General features: G+C 36.2%; 1 protein-coding gene across 2 annotated transcripts; it reads right to left on the reverse strand.

The window, feature by feature from the left end:
• Positions 1-17: 17 nt before the first annotated feature.
• On the reverse strand, positions 18-17,310 carry LOC110642679 (gamma-tubulin complex component 2-like). Of its 2 annotated transcripts, none has more exons than XM_058149534.1 (20): positions 17,152-17,310; positions 16,624-16,669; positions 15,992-16,126; positions 10,602-10,733; positions 9,977-10,060; positions 9,806-9,904; positions 9,578-9,669; positions 3,737-3,809; positions 3,513-3,665; positions 3,274-3,393; positions 3,094-3,147; positions 2,852-2,935; positions 2,680-2,754; positions 2,463-2,591; positions 1,992-2,117; positions 1,796-1,903; positions 1,228-1,290; positions 1,050-1,124; positions 566-768; positions 18-491 (listed from the first exon to the last, which is right to left on the reverse strand). In XM_058149534.1, the coding sequence occupies exons 1-20, from the start codon at positions 17,208-17,210 to the stop codon at positions 365-367; spliced, it is 2,037 nt and encodes a 678-aa protein (XP_058005517.1). In that variant the 5' UTR covers positions 17,211-17,310; the 3' UTR covers positions 18-364. The 2 variants fall into 2 exon arrangements, with proteins under 2 accessions (XP_058005517.1, XP_058005516.1); XM_058149533.1 differs by having other exon boundaries at positions 16,624-16,672; positions 17,152-17,303.
• Between the last annotated feature and the right edge of the window lie 6,642 nt (positions 17,311-23,952).

The raw sequence follows: 23,952 nt of genomic DNA on the forward strand, positions 1-23,952 counted from the left end.
GTGTCCCAAGTCTATAATTGTCGGACAAACATAAACTGATGAGATTAAGCAAAGGCCCAAAGGTACATTCGTCAGGCTGTATGCAAATCTTACACTATTGAGCTAGCTGAAACCCGTGATGCATATCCAGCGTACAACAGGATACAAAGAAGAGAGGCTCCCCAGCCCACAGCAGGTGAGGCCTAAAACAACTTGTGTTACCAAATAGGCACCCTATAATACAAACACTGGTAAGCACTGGCTTCCTGTTTCTCAGACAGACGATGAAGCATATCATTTTCTACACAACAAACGACTGGCAAACCATAAAAAATGTATTCACACTAATCAATAGCAATTGCTAGACGAAAACAACACTAAAATTTTATTGGTCATTTCTGATGCCAAGAATCCACTGTGCAAGATGAGTCAAATATGGCTCTGCTTGGGAATTACTGCTCAATATTGGACCCAGACTCTGAAGCTCAGCATTGAATTCCCTCTCAAATTTCCTGCAAGATATTACAGCGATTGTCAGATAGAACTTTATGGATTCATATGTCCAACTCACATCTATTAGACTTACAGTATAGACTCTGTGACTGTTGTATTCTGAGTCATCATTTTTACTGCCTGAGATTGGCTTCTTGACCTCCATTGCTTGGACGTCTGTGACCTGAGTGAAACATCAGAGGGCTCTTCTAGCTTTGGAATATCAACAGATGACGATATCAGCCACTGAGATGCAGCTGCATACTGCAGGCACACTAATTTCAGCCTCTCCACCTTCTGCAACCAGAAGTTTGACTTTGTGAGAAAAAAAATCTCAAAGACGACCATGAGAATCATAAATCAAGAATTGAGGATTTCCTGCCATCAAGGGCTATCGGCTGGTTTCCATCTGTTGAAGTAGTAGTTTCACCTTTATATTGTCTTTTATCATAACTAAAATTACATAGTCATTCTTTCTCCTGCCCCATTTTTGAATTTCTCATTGTATAGATGCATTCAATGCCTATATTCAATCCAATACATGTAATGTAACTAGCTTTGGGTATTAAAAATCAAACCTTGAGTAGTTCCGGTAAAAGCAGCAAACATTCTTTGAGACATTTATCAAGGAACAAATCATGATATTGGATAACCTGTTACAGCAATATATACTCTGTTAAAATAACTTCACAGGCGAAAAGTTGCTCAAGTATTGCACAACAAATATATTCAAATCCAAAAAGTTGAAGACCATACCTCATCTATACTTTTTGCAGTCTGCATTTTATTATACATCATGTGCCAATTAGGTTCAAGAACCTGAAAACAAGTGTATTCTTTATCAAAAAACACATGCCAACTTAGATTCTATAAACAAGAGACAAATTTAAAATTAAACCCAACCCTTCAAAAAGCCTGATGTCTTTGAACTTTGGCAGATCAGAAATAATTAAAAATATCTCAATAATTAGCCCAGCTGCCTACCCAAATTACTTAATATTGGAGACAATTTTGGGTTCAAGAATGTGCCCAAGTATTGGATTCATTTGATTTCCAAGACACATTAGACTAATTTCAAGTGCCAATCAAGCACACCTTTGTCATGCAATATAGGTACTACATGAAAATAGAATAGGTTTGAGCAAAATTATACCAATGGAAAATCACAAAATACATATAACAAAGACTTATCACTTATGATATTTTAAAGAAAAGAACAGTGAGAGAGAGAGAGAGAGAGAAATCAACCAAAACTTGTACTGGGGGAATCCTTAACATAGTACTGTCTAAAGAAAAAAAATTACAATGATAAGGTAAAACCTGCCTCAAATGTTAGATAGTGTAGAAGGCTGTTGATGAATTTCAACATACTACGACAAAGAAGAGCTGATCTAGGGATGGCAGTTCCCCGCATGTTAAGGGCACGAACTCCCTGCATATGTATATTGCAATTGAATTAGAAGCAGAAGAAAAGGCAGGTAAAATTTACCACTTTACATCAACAAGCTTCTAGCCCATACTTGGTGCACTTGCCAAGCCCCACAAAGCTGGCGGTCCACATGTTTACAGTGGAACAGAAAGCGGAAAATCAACTGGTATTTTGTTAGGGCTTTTTTTGAAATAACTATAGACAATGGCCATTGAACCTGAAACACAAACCAAACATTGAATGATCACGACCTAACAAGTAAAATATTTTAAATAAGAAATTGAAGATCATGACATCAAATGAAGTAAAGACAGAGAAAGCTCCAACTATGAAAGTCACAAGGAAATTGGCATCATTCCAATTACGATCCCACAAAGCGGGGTTACTGAAAGGAGTTTGGAGATGATCCAATTTTTAGTTTTTACATTATGTAGCTTCTCTTAAGACTTGAACTTTGCAATGTTCTGGATGCAAGTCCAAGTCTTTACATTGTATCAAGTATTTCCTCCAGAATGTCATTTACAATCTCCATTAAATATTTAAGGTCATGCCAGAAAACTACCTTGTAACTCAAAGAAAATGTCTCAAGGCCTGTAATGCTCATTGGCTCCTCTAGATCATTATTATCGGGAAAAGCCCTTGTTCCTAGATCTTTCAGGTTGCCCAGTGTTTTAAGTAAAGAAGATCTTTCCTGAAAGCAAAAGCTTCAGATATAATATAATGACATTTAAAATTATTACTTTCACCCCATAAAAGCAAATGGGATAAGAGTTGCTTACCACACAACATGTCAAGTCCTCATGACATGGATCTGCTGCAGCAGCTGTGGTACGCAAAGCAAGGTCTAACAGAGACTATATTGCAAAAGAGAATATATCAGATCTTGTTACTGAGCATCAATATATTTTATCCAGGTTATTTTTCATTTTAGTAGAAAATATAAGGTGAAACCTGAAGCTTCTCCACCGAAATTTCATCAAGCTTTTTTGTAAGCTCATCTCGAGCTATGTCCGTGAAATGAACCAAAAAATCACCCTGAAATAGTACAATTTAATTAATGTAGAAGGAATTCAAACAAGAACCAGAGCAATTTGCCTCTCCATAACACAAGACAAAAGTTAAATTTCCCAAATGCATAGTGATATACTAAGAAACGTTAAGTCCCAAGTTCACAGATCAATGAACAGAAGTACCTGATCAAGAAGAAGATAGTGCTTTAAAGACCGCAGCTTTCCCATTAGATCATACTACAACATAAAAATAGCATCTTCTTAGGAGATTTGGCAAAATGGAAAGCAATTGACATGGATAATCACATGAACCAAACAAAAAATACAAGAAATATGCATGGAAATTATAAAACCTATGCTTACCTTTTCCTTAATGAGGTTTAAGAGCTCACTGCTGGCAAAATCATAAGCTGCTTTTATGCATTCAAGATACTGATGGTTTGAGCCAAAGTTCATCAATTTGGAATTTTTTGAGGAAGGAACCTAAATATAATAATAATTCAATCCAAGGCAAGGAAAGATCAACACAAGTGTGGAGGGAGAGTGCTTTTCTTTATGCAAAACTAATATACCGTAAGCAAGGGCAATAACATTATGCAAACCTGAACATTGTGCCCACATTCTCTCATAACATTTAAGTATTTTCCTGTGGTCAATATTGTTCCAGCAATATTTGCAAGGAAGCTAGGAATTCCTTCTTTAAGGCTGTAACGTTGCCTCCAGTACTTAGCATCATAATCCTGTGTGAGGCTCTCCTATAAAAGGAAAACTGTAAGCATCTTGAGCAACTTTCAAACACCTATCATTTTAAACAGAGTTAATATACCTTATGAAGAGACTTGTTCTCTGCAATAAAAAATTCACCATAAGGATCATCGATGACTCCTTCGTAGACCCACCTAAAAAATACATTTCATTATTATGTGCAAGAGAATCAAGGTAACTGGAAAAATTATACTGTCATGTGGAAAAAATGAACAGAGAGGATTCTCAAGAAATATTAGAAAATCCAGCATGCCTTTTTAAACCAAATATATAACAAATAACTTCCACTTAAAATAAAGCAACAGACTCCAGAATTTACTAAACTGTGGCTTGACTGAATCTGTGAAATACAAAGATAAACAATAGACATGGACATGATAACACAAGGACACGATAAGATAATAGGTAAGGAAATTAACTCACAACACAATGCTTGACATATATCCCCTGGACAGCATGCTTAACATAGAACCTATTTATTATTTGGATCCATATCTTCCTAGGTTTGAATATCTCACAAACATGACCACAAACACACATATTTTTCTTTCAAACCATACAATCTAGTGATCAGAATATGAATCTTTGCTTCCCCAGAGCAACTGATATCCTCTTAAATATAGTATTTACAAGAACAAAAAGAAATAAAAAAATAAAAAATAAAATAAAATAAAATAAAACTCTTTTAAGCATATAGAGAGGTTCAATATAACTCAATCATGGATTTCATGATGACCAGACAATAAGGCTACTATGATGCTAAACTCCAATTTAATGTCTACGAATGAATCTTCCTTAACAGAATAGGGAAAAAGCAAAATCATGTGACAAGGAAGATCACTAGATTTATATGCCTTGTTATGGAAAGTCAATCACTATGTTATGGAAAGTCAATCACTATATTATTTCTCTGTATATTCTGTATTCTGTATTCCTATTTAGGATTTCTTATTTAGGATTTCTTCCTAATTAGTAGAACACAATTATAGGAATCAATTGTATATATATACCCCCACGTACAGATTAATTGAAATCAATGAGAATCATCTCTTTCTACATGGTATCAGAGTAGGTCATCAATCAAGAGCGACTATTTGTTCTCACTACCCAGCTCAGGAGAGACCTTGGCCGCCGATCGGCCGTTTCAACCCCGATCAACATCACCGGCGTCGCCTCAACCCCCTCATTCCACCACTATGTGCTGTTGCCTGATCCAGTATACCATTAAAGGACTTCTGAGGTTTGGTTCTCAGATCCTATTTCGGTTTTTGCTTGATTTGTGACTTTGGGTTATTTTGTTGCTATAAGCACTTTGGATTAGCGTTTCGGTTAGTTTTCTTTGTCTCAACAAATGGCAGACAATAAGAATGTTATTTCTGATGTGATTCCGGTGATGACTAAGATCACGGAACACAAACTTAATGGTTCGAATTACCTGGAGTGGAGTAAGACTGTTAGGGTCTATTTGCGTAGCATTGATAAGGATGATCACCTTACTAAAGATCCACCCACTGATGATACACAACAAACTTGGCTAAGGGAGGATGCTCGGTTGTTTTTGCAGTTTCGGAACTCGATTCATAGTGAGGTAATTAGTTTAATTAATCACTGTGAATTTGTTAAGGAATTGATGGATTACTTAGATTTTCTGTATTCTGGTAAAGGGAATATCTCCCGTATTTATAATGTTTGCAAGGCATTCTACCGTGCTGAGAAAGAGGATAAGTCTCTCACGGCTTATTTTATGGATTTTAAACGGGTATATGAGGAACTTAATGTATTGTTACCTTTTAGTCCTAATGTGAAAGTTCAGCAGGCCCAACGGGAACAACTGGCTGTTATGAGTTTTCTTGCAGGCCTTCCTTCAGAGTATGAGACTGCTAAATCTCAGATTCTCTCCAGTTCTGAGATTTTCTCTTTGCATGAAACGTTCACACGGATCCTTCGTACAGAGAGTACTCAATCTTCACAGCCTGCCAGTAGTGCTCTTATTAGCCGTAATCCAAATGGACAATAGGGTAATAGAAGAGGAAGTAGAGGAGGAATTACAGGCAACAGAAGTAATCAGCGTAATGAAGAGGCTAGTTCTAATCAGGACTCAAGAGGAGTCATTCGTTATTATTGCAATGAGCCTGGACATACAAAATATAATTGTTCGCAACTTCAGAGGAAAAATCAGCGATCACAAATGGCAAATATGGCAGCAGAGAATTCTACAATATCTTCCTCTGAGAAAACTATTTTGGTACCTGCAGAGGATTTTGAACAATTTTCCCAGTATCAGGCATCTCTAAAGCCTACCAGTTCCCCTGTCACTGCGATCGCTAAGTCAGGTAAATCCACTACATGCCTTGTGTCTTCTTCATCCAAATGGGTTATTGATTCTGGTGCGACAAATCACATGACAGATAATTCTAGTCTTCTATCTGCTTTTCAGTGTAATCTCACTTCCTCTACTAATACTTTAGCTGATGGTTCTACTCGTACCTTAAATTGTTCTGTTTCCTTTTTTTCTGACCAGTGTTTGTTTCAGGATCTTACAACGAAGCAGATTATTGGTAGAGGACGCGAGTCAAATGGTCTCTACATTCTGGAAAATCATGCATCGCGGTAGCTTGTTTGCTCTAGTACCTTAACACCTCTTGAAGCTCATTGTAGATTGGGTCATCCTTCTTTGTCTACCATGAAGAAGCTGTGTCCTCAATTTCAGTCTTTATCAGTACTAGAATGTGAGTCGTGTCAGTTTGCAAAACATCATCGTTTGCCTTCTGTGTCTAGAGTCAATAAACGAGCTTCATCCCCTTTTGAGTTAGTTCATTCTGATGTTTGGGGTCCTTGTTCTGTTACATCTAAAACTGGATTTCGTTATTTTGTTACTTTTGTTGATGATTACTCTCGTGTTACCTGATTATATTTAATGAAGAATCGTTCTGAGTTGTTTTCTATCTTTTGTGCCTTTTGTAATGAAATCAAAACTCAATTTTATATTTCTGTGCGCATATTAAGAAGTGACAATGTCAAAGAATACTTTTCAGCACAATTTCAGCCTTATATGACACAAAATAGCATTCTTCATCAGTCTTCCTGTGCGGATACCCCATTCCAAAATAGCGTGGCCGAAAGAAAAAATCGTCATCTTCTTGAGGTAACTCGTGCTCTTCTTTTTCAGATGAAAGTACCTAAACACTTTTGGGCGGATGCAGTTTCTACGGCATGTTTTTTTATCAATCGTATGCCATTTTCTGTCCTTAATGGAGATATTCCTTATACTACTTTGATTCCTACAAAATCTTTGTTCCCTATTGAACCCCGTATTTTTTGTTGTACCTGTTTTGTGCGTGATGTTCGTCCACAGGTTACTAAATTGGATCCAAAATCTCTCAAATGTGTCTTGGGTACTCCCGGCTCCTAAAAGAGTACCGTTGTTTCTCTCCTATTCTTAATCGTTATTTTGTTTCTGCAAATGTCACATGTTTTGAGTTCACTCCATTTTTTCCTCCATCATCTGTGTATGAGAGTCAGGAAGAGGAGGATGATCTCTTAATATATACTGTCCAACAAATGTCTAGTCCTCTCCCACAGCCTGTTTCTTTTGTCTCTAGACCTACTCGACCTCCCATTGTTCATGTTTATTCCAGGAGATTGGAGATTCCTGACTCAGATCCTCCACCAGCTACTTCGTTGGGAAATCCTGTACCTCATACTGATCATGATTCTGATCTAGACTTACCCATTGCTCTTCGTAAAGGTAAACATTCATGTACTTACCCTATCTCTTCTTTTGTTTCTTATAATCAATTGTCTTCTTGTTCTCGGTGTTTTGTTACTTCTTTAGACTCTGTTCCGATCCCTAATACTGTTGATGAGACACTGTCTCATCCTGGCTAGTGTGATGCTATGAAAGAGGAAATGGAGGCTTTAGATGCTAATGGTACATGGGAACTATTGCCTTTGCCCACTGGTAAGAAAGCTATTGGTTGCAAATGGGTATTTACAGTAAAGGTAAATCCTGATGGTTCTGTGGCTAGGTTAAAAGCACGCCTTGTAGCAAAAGGATATGCTCAGACATATGGGGTTGATTACTCTGATACTTTTTCTCCTGTAGCTAAACTTACTTCTATTCGCTTGTTTATCTCTTTAGCAGCTACATATGATTGGCCCCTGCATCAATTGGATATCAAGAATGCTTTCCTTCATGGTGATATTCAGGAGGAGGTGTATATGAAGCAACCACCTGGGTTTGTTGCTCAGGGGGAGTTGGGTAGAGTTTGTAGGCTTCAGAAGTCTCTTTTTGGCTTGAAACAAAGTCCTAAGGCATGGTTTGAGAGATTCAGTGAAGCAGCACAGGAATTTGGTATGCAAAAAAGTAAATGTGATCACTCAGTATTTTATAGGCAATCTGAGGCTAGTCTAATTCTCTTGGTAGTCTATGTGGATGACATTATCTTCACTGGGAGTGATTCTGCAAGTATTTCATCTCTTAAAACCTTCCTCCAAACTCAGTTTCAGACCAAAGACTTGGGATTGTTAAAGTATTTCTTAGGTATCAAAGTTATGAGAAGTAAGAAGGGTATTTTCTTGTCTCAAAGAAAATATATCCTCGATCTATTGACAGAGACAGGAAAATTAGGTGCTAAGCCTTGTAGCGCACCAATGACTCCAACTTTACAACTGTTAGCAGGGGGATAGTGAGTTGTTTGAAGATCCAGAGAGATACAGGAGATTGGTAGGAAAATTGAACTACCTTACAGTCACTCGTCCTGACATTGCTTATGCCGTTAGTGTGGTAAGTCAGTTTATGTCTTCCCCAATTATTGCTCATTGGGAAGCCTTGGAACAAATCTTGTGTTATCTGAAGGTCGCTCCAGGAAGAGGTTTGCTATATGGTAATCATGGGCATTTGAATATTGAATATTTTTCAAATGCCGACTGGGCTGGATCTAAGGTTGACAGGAGGTCAACTACTGGATATTGCGTTTTTATTGAAGGAAATTTGGTGTCTTGGAGAAGCAAGAAGCAGAGTGTAGTTTCTCGATCTAGTGTTGAATCCGAATACAGAGCCATGGCACAATCAGTATGTGAGGTAATGTGGATACTTCAATTACTAGATGAGACAGGTTTTAAGACCTCCCTGCCTGCGAAATTGTGGTGTGATAATCAAGCTGCTCTTCATATTGCTTCTAATCCGGTGTTTCATAAGCGGATCAAACATATTGAGATTGATTGTCACTTTATTCATCAAAAGATTCAACAACAGATCATCTCAACAGGACACATCAAAACTGGAGAGCAATTAGGAGATATTTGACAAAAGCTCTGAATGGAGCTAGGATTGACTACATTTGTAACAAGTTGGGCATGATTAATATCTATGCTCCAACTTGAGGGGGAGTGTTATGGAAAGTCAATCACTATATTATTTCTCTGTATATTTTGTATTCTGTATTCCTATTTAGGATTTCTTATTTAGGATTTCTTCCTAATTAGTAGAAAACAATTATAGGAATCAATTGTATATATATACCCATGCACAGATTAATTGAAATCAATGAGAATCATCTCTTTCTACATGCCTGTTTGCAAATTAATTAATACATTCAATTTTCTTTTCAAACATAGATTTTTAAAGCCTACAGTGATTTATTACATGATCCAAAAGATTGAAATTCTTTTTTGGGTCTTAGGCGAAGTCTCTGGGCTAAGGGATGTTTTTCTCAAGCTATGGCAATGGATCATAAACATTCAAATGTTGAACCCTGGCAACAAACAACTACTTGTTTCCTTGCACATGTTACGGACAAACAGTCCAAATAGTAGATTTGATCAGTCAAAACTAAAATCTAAAGCGTATAGCGATGTTAACAACTCAAAACAGATTGAACAACATGCTTGCACAATTTACCTCTCCAATATGCCCAGATAAGCATTGCTTGCACAATGTGTCATCTTCTCTAGCAATGATCTCACTGCACTATCACCAGCCATGGCCTTAGCCTGAATGTAGCAAAAAGCTGTGTTAGGGACAAAAGAACGTGAACTAGTGGAGAAAATTCAACTCACAAAGACAACAGTTATGTTAACAGTTTTCTGTTGTCTAAACAAATAAAGTAAATCAGATATGACATTGAACCTGGCTCTGCAGAAGGTTAAGGACTGCAGATCCTGTAAAATTATTTGCTGAAGCCTTCTTTACAACAGTAGATAATGCTTGCATGGAGCCCATCAAGGGCTGCAATACATGGAAAACCTCTTAAGAAAAAATCCAAGAGATGATATATGTAGGTTTAGGACAAACTTAAACCTGACAGTAAAACCACAATCCTTGTATGGAAAGTTTTCCAAGTCGAAATTGGTGTTCAAGTTGTGCAACCATGGCCTGGTAATCCTGATGAAGACATTACAATGACATTTGATTTAGGAGAAACACACATATTTAGTGTGCAAAGAATGTAACCTTTAAAATGCATATGGTATTTCACATTTTGTGCTAAAAAAAATGCTTATAGCCCGGCCAGCAGGACTAAGTAAACATGTGTGAATTCCAGATTATCCATATGTGACGTTTTATTCAATTACTCATTACAGAAGGCATTATTACATTTGAGATCTTCCAGGGAACTTTATCCTCCTGCTTTTTGTTTGCCTTTTGGATCTCCAATTCCAAGCTTCTTTTCATGTTTTGACTACATAAGAGGCATTCTCTTTTCTTTTTGGTTTATATGTAACTCTCTAAAATTATATGTTTTTATCAACATATCAATATTGATGGAGCAGACATTCTACTTAAAATAATTTGAAATGCACATGCAGCAACCACAGGTAAGATAAATTAAGCACACAAATATTCAATGGAAGACAAAAACAGGCAAAATGGAAACAAATGCAACAATAGTTTAATTACATGACTCACAGCACAAAGAACCTACCAGAAGAAGTGCCCTGAGTGCAGCAGCAAAGGCATGATTAACTACGCCACTCTTGAATTGTGACCTTGACTCAACAAACTGGTCAATCAAAAGATAGCTCTCACATAAAGGAAATATCCATTTTGCTCTTTCCTGAAATACATGCGTTCATCAGTTCAAATGATTTTGAAAGGCCGCAGCTGTTATAATCACAAATCAGTAAGTACATGATACACATAAATTCTTTACTCTCTTAAATTGATAACCTATTAAGGCAAAGGTTCAAGAGTGCTCTTCCTGAATTTAAAATGTGTTATGGAAAGTCAATCACTATATTATTTCTTTGTATATTCTATATTCTGTATTCCTATTTAGGATTTCTTCCTAATTAGTAGAACACAATTATAGGAATCAATTGTATATATATACCCATATACAGACTAATTGAAATTAAGGAGAATATCTCTTTCTATATGGTGTCAGAGCAGGTCATCTATCTAGGGTAACTATTTGTTCTCACCACCAAGCTCAGGAGAGACCTTGGCCGCCGACCGGCCGTTTCGACTCCGATCAACATCGCTGGCGTCGCCTCAACCCCCTCATTCCACCACTGTGTGCTGTTGCCTGATCCAGTATACCATTAAAGGACTTCTGAGGTTTGGCTCTCAGATCCTATTTCGGTATTTGCTTGATTTGTGATTTTGGGTTATTTTGCTGCTGTAAACACTTTGGATTAACGTTTCGATTAGTTTTCTTTGTCTCAACAAATGGCAGACAATAAGAATGTTATTTCTGATGTGATTCCGGTGATGACTAAGATCACGAACACAAACTTAATGGTTCGAATTACCTGGAGTGGAGTAAGACTGTTAGGGTCTATTTGCGTAGCATTGATAAGGATGATCACCTTACTAAAGATCCACCTACAGATGATGCACGACAAACTTGGCTAAGGGAGGATGCTCGATTGTTTTTGCAACTTCGGAACTCAATTCACAGTGAGGTAATTAGTTTAATTAATCACTGTGAATTTGTTAAGGAATTGATGGATTACTTAGATTTTCTGTATTCTGGTAAAGAGAATATCTCCCGTATTTATGATGTTTGTAAGGCATTCTACCGTGCTGAGAAAGGGGAGAAGTCTCTCACGGCTTATTTTATAGATTTTAAATGGCTATATGAGGAACTTAATGTATTGTTGCCTTTTAATCCTGATGTGAAAGTTCAGCAGGCTCAACGGGAGCAACTGGCTGTTATGAGTTTTCTTGCAGGCCTTCCTTCAGAGTATGAGACTGCTAAATCTCAGATTCTCTCCAGTTCTGAGATTTCCTCTTTGCATGAAACGTTCACACGGGTCCTTCGTACAGAGAGTACCCAATCTTCACAGCCTACCAGTAGTGCTCTTATTAGCCGTAATCAAAATGGACAACAGGGTAATAGAAGAGGAAGTAGAGGAGAAATTACAGGCAACAGAAGTAATCAGCGTAATGGAGAGGCTAGTTCTAATCAAGACTCAAGAGGAGTCATTTGTAATTATTGCCATGAGCCTGGCCATACAAAATATAATTTTCTGCAACTTCAGAAGAAAAATAAGCGATCACAGATGGCAAACATGGCAGCAGAGGATTCTACAGTATCTTCCTCTGAGAAAACTATTTTGGTATCTGCAGAGAATTTTGCAAAGTTTTCCCAATATCAGGCATCTCTAAAGCCTACCAGTTCCCCTGTCACTGCAATCGCTGAGTCAGGTAAATCCACTACATGCCTTGTGTCTTCCTCATCCAAATGGTTTATTGATTCTAGTGCGACAGATCACATGACAGATAATTCTAGTCTTCTATCTGCTTTTAAATCTAATCTCACTTACTCTACTATTACTTTAGCTGATGGTTCTACTTCTTGTGTCATGGGTTCTAGAACTGCGAACCCAACTTCGTCAATTTCTTTGTCATCTGTTTTGTGTCTACCAAAATTCTCTTTTAATCTACTTTCTATTAGTAAACTTACTCGTACCTTAAATTGTTCTGTTTCCTTTTTTCCTGATCAGTGTTTGTTTCAGGATCTTACGACGAAACAGATTATTGATAGAGGACGTGAGTCAAGTGGTCTCTACATTCTGGAAAATCATGTACCGCGGTCGCTTGTTTGCTCCAGTACCTTAACACCTCTTGAAGCTCATTGTAGATTGGGCCATCCTTCTTTGTCTACCATGAAAAAGCTATGTCCTCAGTTTCAGTCTTTATCAGTACTAGAATGTGAGTCGTGTCAGTTTGCAAAACATCATCGTTTGCCTTCTGTGTCTAGAGTCAATAAACGAGCTTCATCCCCTTTTGAGTTAGTTCATTCTGATGTTTGGGGTCCTTGTTCTGTTACTTCTAAAAACTGGATTTCGTTATTTTGTTATTTTTGTTGAGTATTACTCTCATGTTACCTGGTTATATTTAATGAAGAATCGTTCTGAGTTATTTTCTATCTTTCATGCCTTTTGTAATGAAATCAAAACTCAATTTAATATTTCTGTGCACGTATTAAGAAATGACAATGCCAAAGAATATTTTTCAACATAATTTCAGTCTTATATGACACAAAATGGCATTCTTCATTAGTCTTCCTGTGTGGATACCCCATCCCAAAATGGCGTGGCCAAAAGAAAAAATCGGCATCTTCTTGAGGTAACTCGTGCTCTTCTTTTTCAAATGAAAGTTCCTAAACACTTTTGGGCGGATGCAGTTTCTACGACATATTTTTTAATCAATCGTATGCCGTCTTCTGTCCTTAATAGGGATATTCCTTATACTGCTTTGTTTCCTACAAAATTTTTGTTCCCTGTTGAATCCCGTATTTTTTGTTGTACCTGTTTTGTGCATGATGTTCGTCCACAGGTTACTAAATTGGATCCAAAGTCTCTCAAATGTGTCTTCCTTAGGTACTCCCAACTGCAAAAAGGGTACCGCTGTTTCTCTCATACTCTTAATCGTTATCTAGTTTCTGCAGATGTCACATTTTTTGAGTCCACTCCATTTTTTCCTCAATCATCTGTGTATGAGAGTCAGGGGGAGGAGGATGATCTCTTAATATATACTGTCCAACCAATGTCTAGTCCTCTCCCACAGCCTGTTCCTTCCATCGCTAGACCTACTTGACCTCCCGTTATTCATGTTTATTCCAGGAGATTAGAGATTCCTGACTCAGATCCTCCACCAGCTACTTCGTTGGGAGATCCTGTATCTCATACTAACCATGATTCTGATCTAGACTTACCCATTGCTCTTCGTAAAGGTAATCATTCATGTACTTACCCTATCTCTTCTTTTATTTCTTATAATCAATTGTCTTCTTGTTCTCGGTGTTTTGTTACTTCTTTAGACTCTGTTCCTATCTCTAATACTGTTGGTGAGGCACTGTCTCATCCTGGCTGGCGTGCTGCTATGAAAGAGAAAATGGAGGCTTTAGATGCTAATGGTACATGGGAACTGTTGCCTTTGCCCACTGGTAAGAAAGCTATTGATTGCAAATGGGTATTTACAGTAAAGGTAAATCCTGATGGTTCTGTGGCTAGGTCAAAAGCACACCTTGTAGCAAAAGGATATGCTTAGACATATGAGGTTGATTACTCTGACACGTTTTCTCCTGTAGCTAAACTTACTTCTGTTCGCTTGTTTATCTCTTTAGCAGCTGCATATGATTGGCCCCTGCACCAATTGGATATCAAGAATGCTTTTCTTCATGGTGATCTTCAGGAGGAGGTGTATATGGAGCAACCACCTGGGTTTGTTGCTCAGGGGGAGTTGAATAAAGTTTGTAGGCTTCGGAAGTCTCTTTATGGCTTGAAACAAAGTCCTAGGGCCTGATTTGGGAGATTCAGTGAAGCAGTACAGGAATTTGGTATGGAAAATAGTAAGTGCGATCACTCAGTATTTTATAGGCAATCTGAGGTTGGTCTAATTCTCCTGGTAGTCTATGTGGATGACATTGTCATCACTGGGAGTGATTCTGCAGGTATTTCATCTCTTAAAACCTTCCTCCAAACCCAGTTTCGGACCAAAGACTTGGGATTGTTAAAGTATTTCTTAGGTATTGAAGTTATGAGAAGTAAGAAGGGTATTTTCTTGTCTCAAAGAAAATATATCCTCGATTTATTGACAGAGACAGGAAAATTAGGTGCTAAGCCTTGTAGTGCACCAATGACTCCAAATTTACAACTGTTAGCAGGGGATAGTGAGTTGTTTGAAGATCCAGAGAGATACAGGAGATTGATAGGAAAATTGAACTACCTTACAGTCACTCGTCCTGACATTGCATATGCCGTTAGTGTGGTAAGTTAGTTTATGTCTTCCCCAACTGTTGCTCATTGGGAAGCCTTGGGACAAATCTTGTGTTATCTGAAGGGCGCTTCAGGAAAAGGTTTGTTATATGGTAATCATGGGCATTTGAATGTTGAATGTTTTTCAGATGCTGACTGGGCTGGATCTAAGGTTGACAGGAGGTCAACTACTGAATATTGCATTTTTGTTGGAGGAAATTTGGTGTCTTGGAGAAGCAAGAAGCAGAGTGTAATTTCTTGATCTAATGCTGAATCCGAATACAGAGCCATGGCACAATCAGTATGTGAGGTAATGTGGATACTTCAATTACAAGATGAGACAGGTTTTAAGATCTCCCTGTCTGCAAAATTGTGGTGTGATAATCAAGCTGCTCTCCATATTGCTTCTAATCCGGTGTTTCATGAGCGGACTACACATATTGAGATTGATTGTCACTTTGTTCGTAAAAAGATTCAACAACAGATCATTTCAACAAGACACATCAAAACTGGAGAACAGTTAGGAGATATTTTCACAAAAGCTCTGAATGGAGCTAGAATTGACTATATTTGTAACAAGTTGAGCATGATTAACATCTATGCTCCAACTTGAGGGGGAGTGTTATGGAAAGTCAATCACTATATTATTTCTTTGTATATTCTGTATTCTATATTCCTATTTAAGATTTTTTATTTAGGATTTCTTCCTAATTAGTAGAACACAATTATAGGAATCAATTGTATATATATACACCCATGTACAGATTAATTGAAATTAAGAAGAATCATCTCTTTCTACAAAATGTTTCGTGCATATGACATATGCGAATACAAGCATAGATACATATTTAAATATCAAAAATTAAACTACATTGTGGCTGTGTTGATCCTCAAGAATAAAGCATCCTTTAATTATGTTAATCTTTTTCAAACCGATGGAAACTACATAAATGAATAAAATACAATACTAAACATCTACTCAATTTTTCAATCAACATAGCAAAACAACAATCAACAACAGCCACTTATGGCAGAACATGCCTAAATGGTATTTAAACCAGAATAATTTCCCAAGCTATCACATTCATATGGTAGAGTAATATAATACCTGCAGTGCCAAATCCATTGAAGCATCAATCTGGAAAGTAATTTCATCCTCCTTTCCATGGACTCTTTTGATCAAAATATATTGTCCTTCAATTCCAACTAATGCGGACATAAGATTGTCGATGACAATAAGTTCCTATTTCCAAGAAAAATAATAACTATTAGTCTATTGTCCGTGACTCTATCTCAACAAGATAACAAATCATTTAAAAACAAAGTGGTCAAATTAGAATGTAATAAGAGTTGCATATTGCTGCCTCTATGTGTGTCTTCAAGATGAAACAGAAAGTAATTCAATTTCAAGAAAACAAAAATTGCTTTTTTCTCCCTGCATTGGAATTTCTAAACAACCCTATGCAATAGATTAAGATGAATTTTCTTTTCCCAGTAGAGCAGGCTTTCCTTCATTTTAAAATAAAATTTTTTAATTTGAATCTGCAAAACAGTGAGGCAGAAAACCTCCGAAAATGTTCAAATAATAACAACAAAAATGATATTTAGAGAATTCAAAGTAATCATTAGCCGATGAAATGTAAAATTTCTACATATCATACTAGACAAATATAAATTAAAAAAGAAAACCAATGCAAGAACATTTGAAAAACAAAAGTATTTGAGAGCCGTGAAACACACCTGGACTGCAGCATCATAACAACCAATGGCCTTGTCAATTCCGGGGCTGCTAAAATACACACAAAATTATATTAAAAAAAAAACTTTGTTTTTACAAACATGTTTTCATTCATTCCATAAAAATATGAAATTTCAAATAATAAAGTTTTAAAAAAAAAAAAAAAACAAAAGGAAACGAGCAAAATGAGATGATACATGATAATTACTAGAAAAAGCCATTGAACCAAATACATGAGCATACCTAAAGGAATCTAAGGAGAGTCCCTTTGCTAGGAAGCACGGAAACGGGAGGCGGGAGCGTTTCCCCGTTCCGGAAACGTTTCCTTGCCGGAAACATTAGGACACGGCGAGGAAACGGGGCTGTTTCCGTAATTCCTTGAAATCGGAAACGCGTTTCCTTCGCCGGACACGCGTTTCTTTAAAAAAAAAACAAAAAAAGTTGCAGCTCCAGGAAGAAAGGAGAAGGCAAAGAAAAAAGAAGGAGAAGAAGAAGAAGAAGAAGAAGAAGAAGAGGAGGAGGAGGAGTACCTGGTGGTGCAGCAGCGTGCCGGCGATGGGAGGTGACTGGTCTCTGTTTCCTTCCCCATCCTCCCTTCCCCGATGGCGCTGCTCCTTCTTCACGGCTCTACTCTTTGACCGAATCTCTTATTTGAGAATTTTTTTAATCATTATTTTGTTTTTCAATTTTCACTATATTAAAACTATCAACCTTCCATTTTCAGCATTTTAATATTAATTTTATTATTCTATATATTTATTATTTCAATTATTTATAATTATAAATATATAAATAATCTAATTAATTAAATAATTAATTTCATTATTTTTTTCTTTTTTAATATTTAAATTTATTATAATTAGAACTTTCAAATATATATATATATTATTTATTTATAAATATATTTCTATATTTTTTATATTTACGCGTTTTCTCCACGTTTTCGTTTTCTATATTTTTTAAAATGTCATTTTTCAATATCTGTTTTCACGTTTTTCTGTATCCGCGTTTTCGTTTCCGTGCTACATAATCCCTTTGTACCAGCAAGCCTCGTTTTGTTTCCTAAATAGAAAAGGAAAAAGAAAAAAAAAAAAAGGTCATCACAAGGTAGAATTTTGAGTGACTTTAAATTGGGAAAGGCAAGAAAATGGACTTCTAAATTGTTAAGCTCAATGCTTCAGGAATCAGGACGGAACTTCCTTCCTTTCATTTTCAAGAACACCTCTCTCCACTTTCTTAAACAGCAGAAAAGGGGAAAATCAAAATCAAGTAAGCCTCACAGCCAATGTACTTTCAATTATGGATTTCAAAAGCAACAACAGTAATTCTTAATAAATAAAGAGAATGAATTTCGATTGTCCTTTTTTAAACTCTTTCACTTTAATTGGTTAAAATGTTCGTTTCTCGGGAAAATGATGAGGTCAAAATAAAAGGAAAAAGAAAGACACCTGGTGGAAACGGCCAGTGAGGAAGGGCCTCTCGACGTTCCAGCGAGGGGTTGAAGGACACGACGGCAAGGGTGCTGCTTCCATTTCTATTCTCTCTGGCCTGCATCACTGGAATCACGAGTTCATTTTCAAAGATGGAATGGAAGTGGCGAGTTATCATATTACTACAGAGTTGAACCGATGGAGCATTTCTCGGGTTATAATGGTAGACCCGAATTTCATTAATGGATTGAGCCTCGGATCAAGATCTTTCAAGAGGGCCCTTGTAAAATTTCAGCCCGATAGACGAAATTGGTCCTTAATTGTGGGAAATTATAACCTCATAACTGTATGGATGATTCAACATTATTAATTATATATAATTCTTAAATAAAAAATTATTATAAAAATTTTCCATTAATATAACCAAAAGGGGAGTTAGGAAAAAGAAATATTAAAATATATATATTTAATCCTTAAGTCATATATAACGTTAACATGGTCATATAAATTAAATATTTGCATGTTGTTATACTAATTTTTAGGGCAATATTAGGTTAAAAAATTGCAATATATAATAATATGAACCAAAAATGACCTAACTCATTATCTAAAATGTTAACCCATTAAATTTTTTCTTAAATGTGGCCAAAAAAATAACAATTCATTAATTTAAATATACACAATCTTTGTTTAAAAAAAATATAAGCTTATTGAATAATTTAAATATAAATTATTTGAAAACATTAACCTAACTGTTATAATATTGTTTTAAATAACTTGGCCTCATAAATGTTTATTTTTTTTATTGGCCTATTTATTTATTTAAAAATAAATTTAAAAAATGAAAACGATCAATTTTTTAATTAAATTTGTAACACCCCAAAATTTTATTATTTATGAGCATTTTTAGTATTTTAATTTTATTTAAATTTTAGGAATTTTTTTGAGATTTTTCGGATTTTAAAAATCGGGTTCGATTTTCCGAAAATATAAACTTTGATGATTTTTAAAAAATTATTTAAAGACCACGTGACAAAACTAAAAATATATTTGGAGTCTACGTATTTTTCTGAGTTTTACGGAATTTTTTTCGGAATTTTTGGACCTCGTTTTCGGTAGAGTAAAAATTCAAAATTTTGTATTTCGAATCGAATCGGCCGAATCGAACCGGACCGGATCGGACCGGTCTCTTCTCTTTTTCTTCCTCTTCCTCCCGCGCGCGACGCTCTCCCCTTCTCTCTCTCTTTTCTCTCTCCTCCTCGCCGCCCGCCACCGCCTCGCCTCGCCGGCTGGGCCTCCTGCCCCAACAATGGCACCGCCTGAACCAGCTGAAACGCCGCTGAAAGAGTCCATCTGCGCGCGCAAGGCTCAGCCTTCTCGCCAACCGCCGATCCGGCCACCGATTGGATCGGGTCTTGTGTCCAAAACCATCTACTCGGCGAGAGCTTTCCATAGACACCAAGAACGCCAAATCTATCGAGCGGATTGTCCGATTTTTGCTCGGGAAGATTTTAGCCCATTTCGACTTTTGGGCTAAATTTCAAAACCGTGAATCCCACGAAACCGAGGCCACCAAAGACGCTCCATTCGCCGAGAGCTTCGCAACGACATAAATTTCGAATTTTTCCGACACCGCTTTTTACTGGGTCCCACGGAACTTCGCAGCGGTATTTTCGAGCATTAAATGAGCTTAGAAAATTCTGAAAATTTATGTACTAACCCCGTGTTATGGGCTTCGGGAGGTATCCTCGATTCGGAAATTCGACAGCTCTCTTAAGGTGATTCCCTTCATGCCACACTTTCACCACCACCACCCTCTATGGAAAAAAAAAATTCTTTTTATCGGTCTTCATCAAACTCAAATGAGATATCAATCCGACAAAGGCATCACACACGGAATGAATCCTACAGACTTGGCTCTCAAAGAAGAAGAGAGAGTGACTTCTCACACAAGGCTCATAGAACCCACTTCACTTCCTCCCAATGCGCCTGCGTTTATGTTGAAAAAAAAAGATCGACGACTAGGAGAGAAAAAACTTTGTCATAGATTATAAGCCTGCAGATCATTTCCTCCAAGATGACAAGTTCCCAAATTTCAAGCCGCATTCACTCAACTACACGAAGCCCATGTCTTCTCCAAGTTTGATCGAGGTTTTGGCTAGCGGTATTAACCCCTCGATAGGCCCAAGGCGCTACGCATTCCTACGGCCCGATACCAATGGGCGATCCTTCCATTCGGCCTTAAGACGGCCCCATCAGTCTGCCAAAAGGCCATGACAAGGATATTTGAGCCCATACTACATAGTGCTCTTATTTATATAGACGATATCCTTCTCTTCTCCAAAGATGTTGCGACCCATAGGACACTCCTCTCCACATTTCAACAATTGGTGGATTCCTATGGAATTATGCTATCAGAAAAAAAGAGCTCACTGGCCCAAACTGACATCGACTTCCTTGGAATGAAATTCAAGGATGGAAAATACCAACCGGGACCTCATATTGCAGAAGAATTACTGAAGTTTCCTGATAGGGACTTGTGATAAAAGCAGATACAATGATTCCTTGGTATTATCAATTATATCGGAAGTTTATCCCGCATGTGGCTGCCCACACTTGCGGTATCAAAGATGCTTAAAAAGGATGCCCCACCATGGAGGGAAGAACAGACATGTGCAGTCAAAAAATTAAAAGAAGTGGCTTTAAACCCGCCACCACTAAAGATTCCTAGCATTGGACACCGCATCCTTCAGACTGATGCTAGTGACACCCACTAGGGTGCAGTACTCATCGAAGAGATTTAAGGAGAAAAACATATCTGCGGACATGCTAGTGGAGAGTTCCCAGAGCCTCAGAAACATTATCATTCAGTCTACAAAGAGATATTAGTCACAAAAATGGAATAAAGAAATTCGAATTTCATTTAATTGGCCATCATTTCACTGTGGTCATGGACAACTCATCTTTCCCAAAGGTTCTAGACTTCAGAAACAAGTCTCTTCCTGAACCACAATTACTGAGGCTTAAGGACTGGTTCACCAAGTATAAATTCACAGTCCAGCATATCAAAGGGAAGCACAATTTGGTTCCTGACCTCCTATCCAGGCCAAAAACCCTCCACCTGATCCAATCTTTCTCTACACTCCCCTTGATCCTCATGGCATCATCTTCATCCTCTCCACATACTCCTTCTCCAATGCACAATTTCCTAGTTCCTACTCCAGACAGTTTTCCCCCCAGATGCTCACCAAACCAGCCTATCACAAAAATGGCTAAGTTCGCAAGGGATCATCTGTTTCACTACCTGAGTGCAAGAAACACCCTAAGGGGATTACTCCCCTCCTCGACTGTCTTTATCCCTGACAACCCTTTCCTCACCTGTTTCAGTATCCACCCTGGCAGAGAACTCATCCTGGAAGAACTATGGCTCCTCTGGTGCATGGTTACTCTCTATTCTACAGGGATAGAATTCCCACTCATGGCCCTGTATCAATATGTTATGAACAACACCAACAGAACTCTTCTATCCAGATTCCTGGAATGGTTCAAGCCCATATCAGCATGGCGCTACAGTCTGAAGCGCATCATAGACACCCATGGAATAGAAGAAAGGCCCATCGCTACTCAGCCCAACATTAGAACCATGTTCATTTTTCACAGGCCTTTCTCTAGAAGGCCCGATGGACTCCTCTGGACCCAGAATACTGAATACGAGTGGAGAACTGGACAGTACTGGGGGACCGACCTTATGAGGAATTTGGTGAGCTTAACGAACAGGATATCCTTTTCGGCTAAGTGGTATCAGAGCCTCGTAACGGCCTGGGTTTGCCCTCAAGGGATACACAGGATCCTCAAGTTGAGTTAATTGACTCATTAATTAGTGAATAATAAATTAAATATTGTTAAACCGGCCAACGATTTAAAAAGTTGAAAAATGAATGATCAATGAATAGTAATTGAGCTAATTTTTTTTAATTAGTTGAGTTAAATTCTTTTAAATTTATTAGGCTATATGCTTAACAAAATATCACACAACTTAGTTTTTAAATAAAATTAAAAAAAAATTAAAGGAAAATTCTAAAAATGTTGAACACTAATTTTTTTAATTTTGTTAAATTAATAAAAACTAATCTATTTAAAAAAAATCTTATTTTATAAAAAATAAATTTAAAAGAACTTTTAAATTACTATAATATTGGCCATTAATATCCATTAGCCCAATATATTTTAAATTAATTTAAAAAATTGTTTAAAAGTAAATACTTTAAACATATTTTAGATTATGATTAAGGTGGGCTAATTAGTTTATTGGGCTAATGAAAAAAAATAGAATATGGCCTATTAATTTTGAAAAAATATGGCCTATTAATTTTGAAAAATGGGGCCATCTTTTTAATTCTTTAAGTTTGGATATATTGGGCCACATATATGGGTATATTTAAATTAAAATGTTTCAAAACTATTGCTTATTAACAAATTGTATGTTAGTGTTATATTTATCGTTGGTCTCATATATTTAAATATTAATAAATTATATAACCTATTTTTAAAGGATTAGAATATGGGCAATATTTTTTCAATTAAGGTGCACCAATAAAAAAATTACCTTCATATTAATAGAATATACTCATTAAATTTTTTTATTTAATTGAACCAATAAAAAATATTTTAGACAGCCGTATATTTTAAATGTATTACAACAACTTTAATAAATTTTTATTGGCAGACTAATTTTTAAATTTTAAAAGTGTTGCATATTTAAATATCCTAGTATTTTCAAAGTATGTTAAAATGAATATTTTTATATTCTAAAATAGACAATATTAACTAAAACATAGCTATAATACTTAATTAATAAACATTAATATATAACAAAATAGCTCAATTAATGGGTAATTAAAAATTTTATAATGCATTATGTTTAATTGTGAGTGAAGTGCATATTTGGAATATAAGGTTATTTGTCCTAGTAAAAATTTTAAATATCAACTTTTAAATTACTTAGAATATTAGTCTATTAAAAAGTTTATTTTTTAGTTGATATTAAAAATTAGTTTTTTGCTAAACTTTTCCTGGACCTAACTGGGCCAATTTAAATAAAAATTAATCTAGAACAAATAATAATATTTTACTTATTAAACTATTGAGCTAATAATTTACTAATTTAATTAGCCTCAATTATTAAAATATTCAATTAAATTATCTAATAGAATATGTTCTAATAAAAAATTACTCAAAATATCCAAATGTTGAGCACATATAAAATAAACTTAGTGATTGACACCCATTTACTAGAGCATATTCTATTTAAATATTTATTAAATTATTAGGTCATTAAACAAAAAAATGCTTAGGTGAATTAGCCCACATGATTACTTAATTTAAATAATGTTAATATCAATATTGGTTCATATTTAATAGGCTAATTTAACATTAGAATATTACTTAAAATATTTTTTAATGAGTTTGTCATTATTAAAATATCAAGATGGTTTTGTTTAAAGGCAAAATAAGTTGGAAAGCCATTGAGCTTCATGCTTCATTAGTGCTTGAACCTCATATATTCCATCAACTCTATCTTGAAAGATATCTTTATCCATAGTTTGTTATAATGATTCTACTTCTTGCACCAAACCAATCATGCTCTCTAGCTAAAACTTCTATTTGCTTGTAATCATCAAGAATAATATGAAGCTTTTTGAGACGAAGTTGTTTCATGGTAAAAACCAGTCTTGAGTTGGTATTCCCTTCATGGTCCAATGCATAATAATGATTCAACCTGTGAAACTCGCAATTCTATTCCGACCAAATCCTTGAAATCATATGAGCACGGATGCCTTGGATGTTTCAAAATTTCCTTGATTATGAAATCTTATAGTGGACGACAGCAAGAGCGCCAAA

Source organism: Hevea brasiliensis, chromosome 7, assembly GCF_030052815.1.
Source record: "Hevea brasiliensis isolate MT/VB/25A 57/8 chromosome 7, ASM3005281v1, whole genome shotgun sequence".
Classification (NCBI taxonomy): Eukaryota; Viridiplantae; Streptophyta; class Magnoliopsida; order Malpighiales; family Euphorbiaceae; genus Hevea; species Hevea brasiliensis.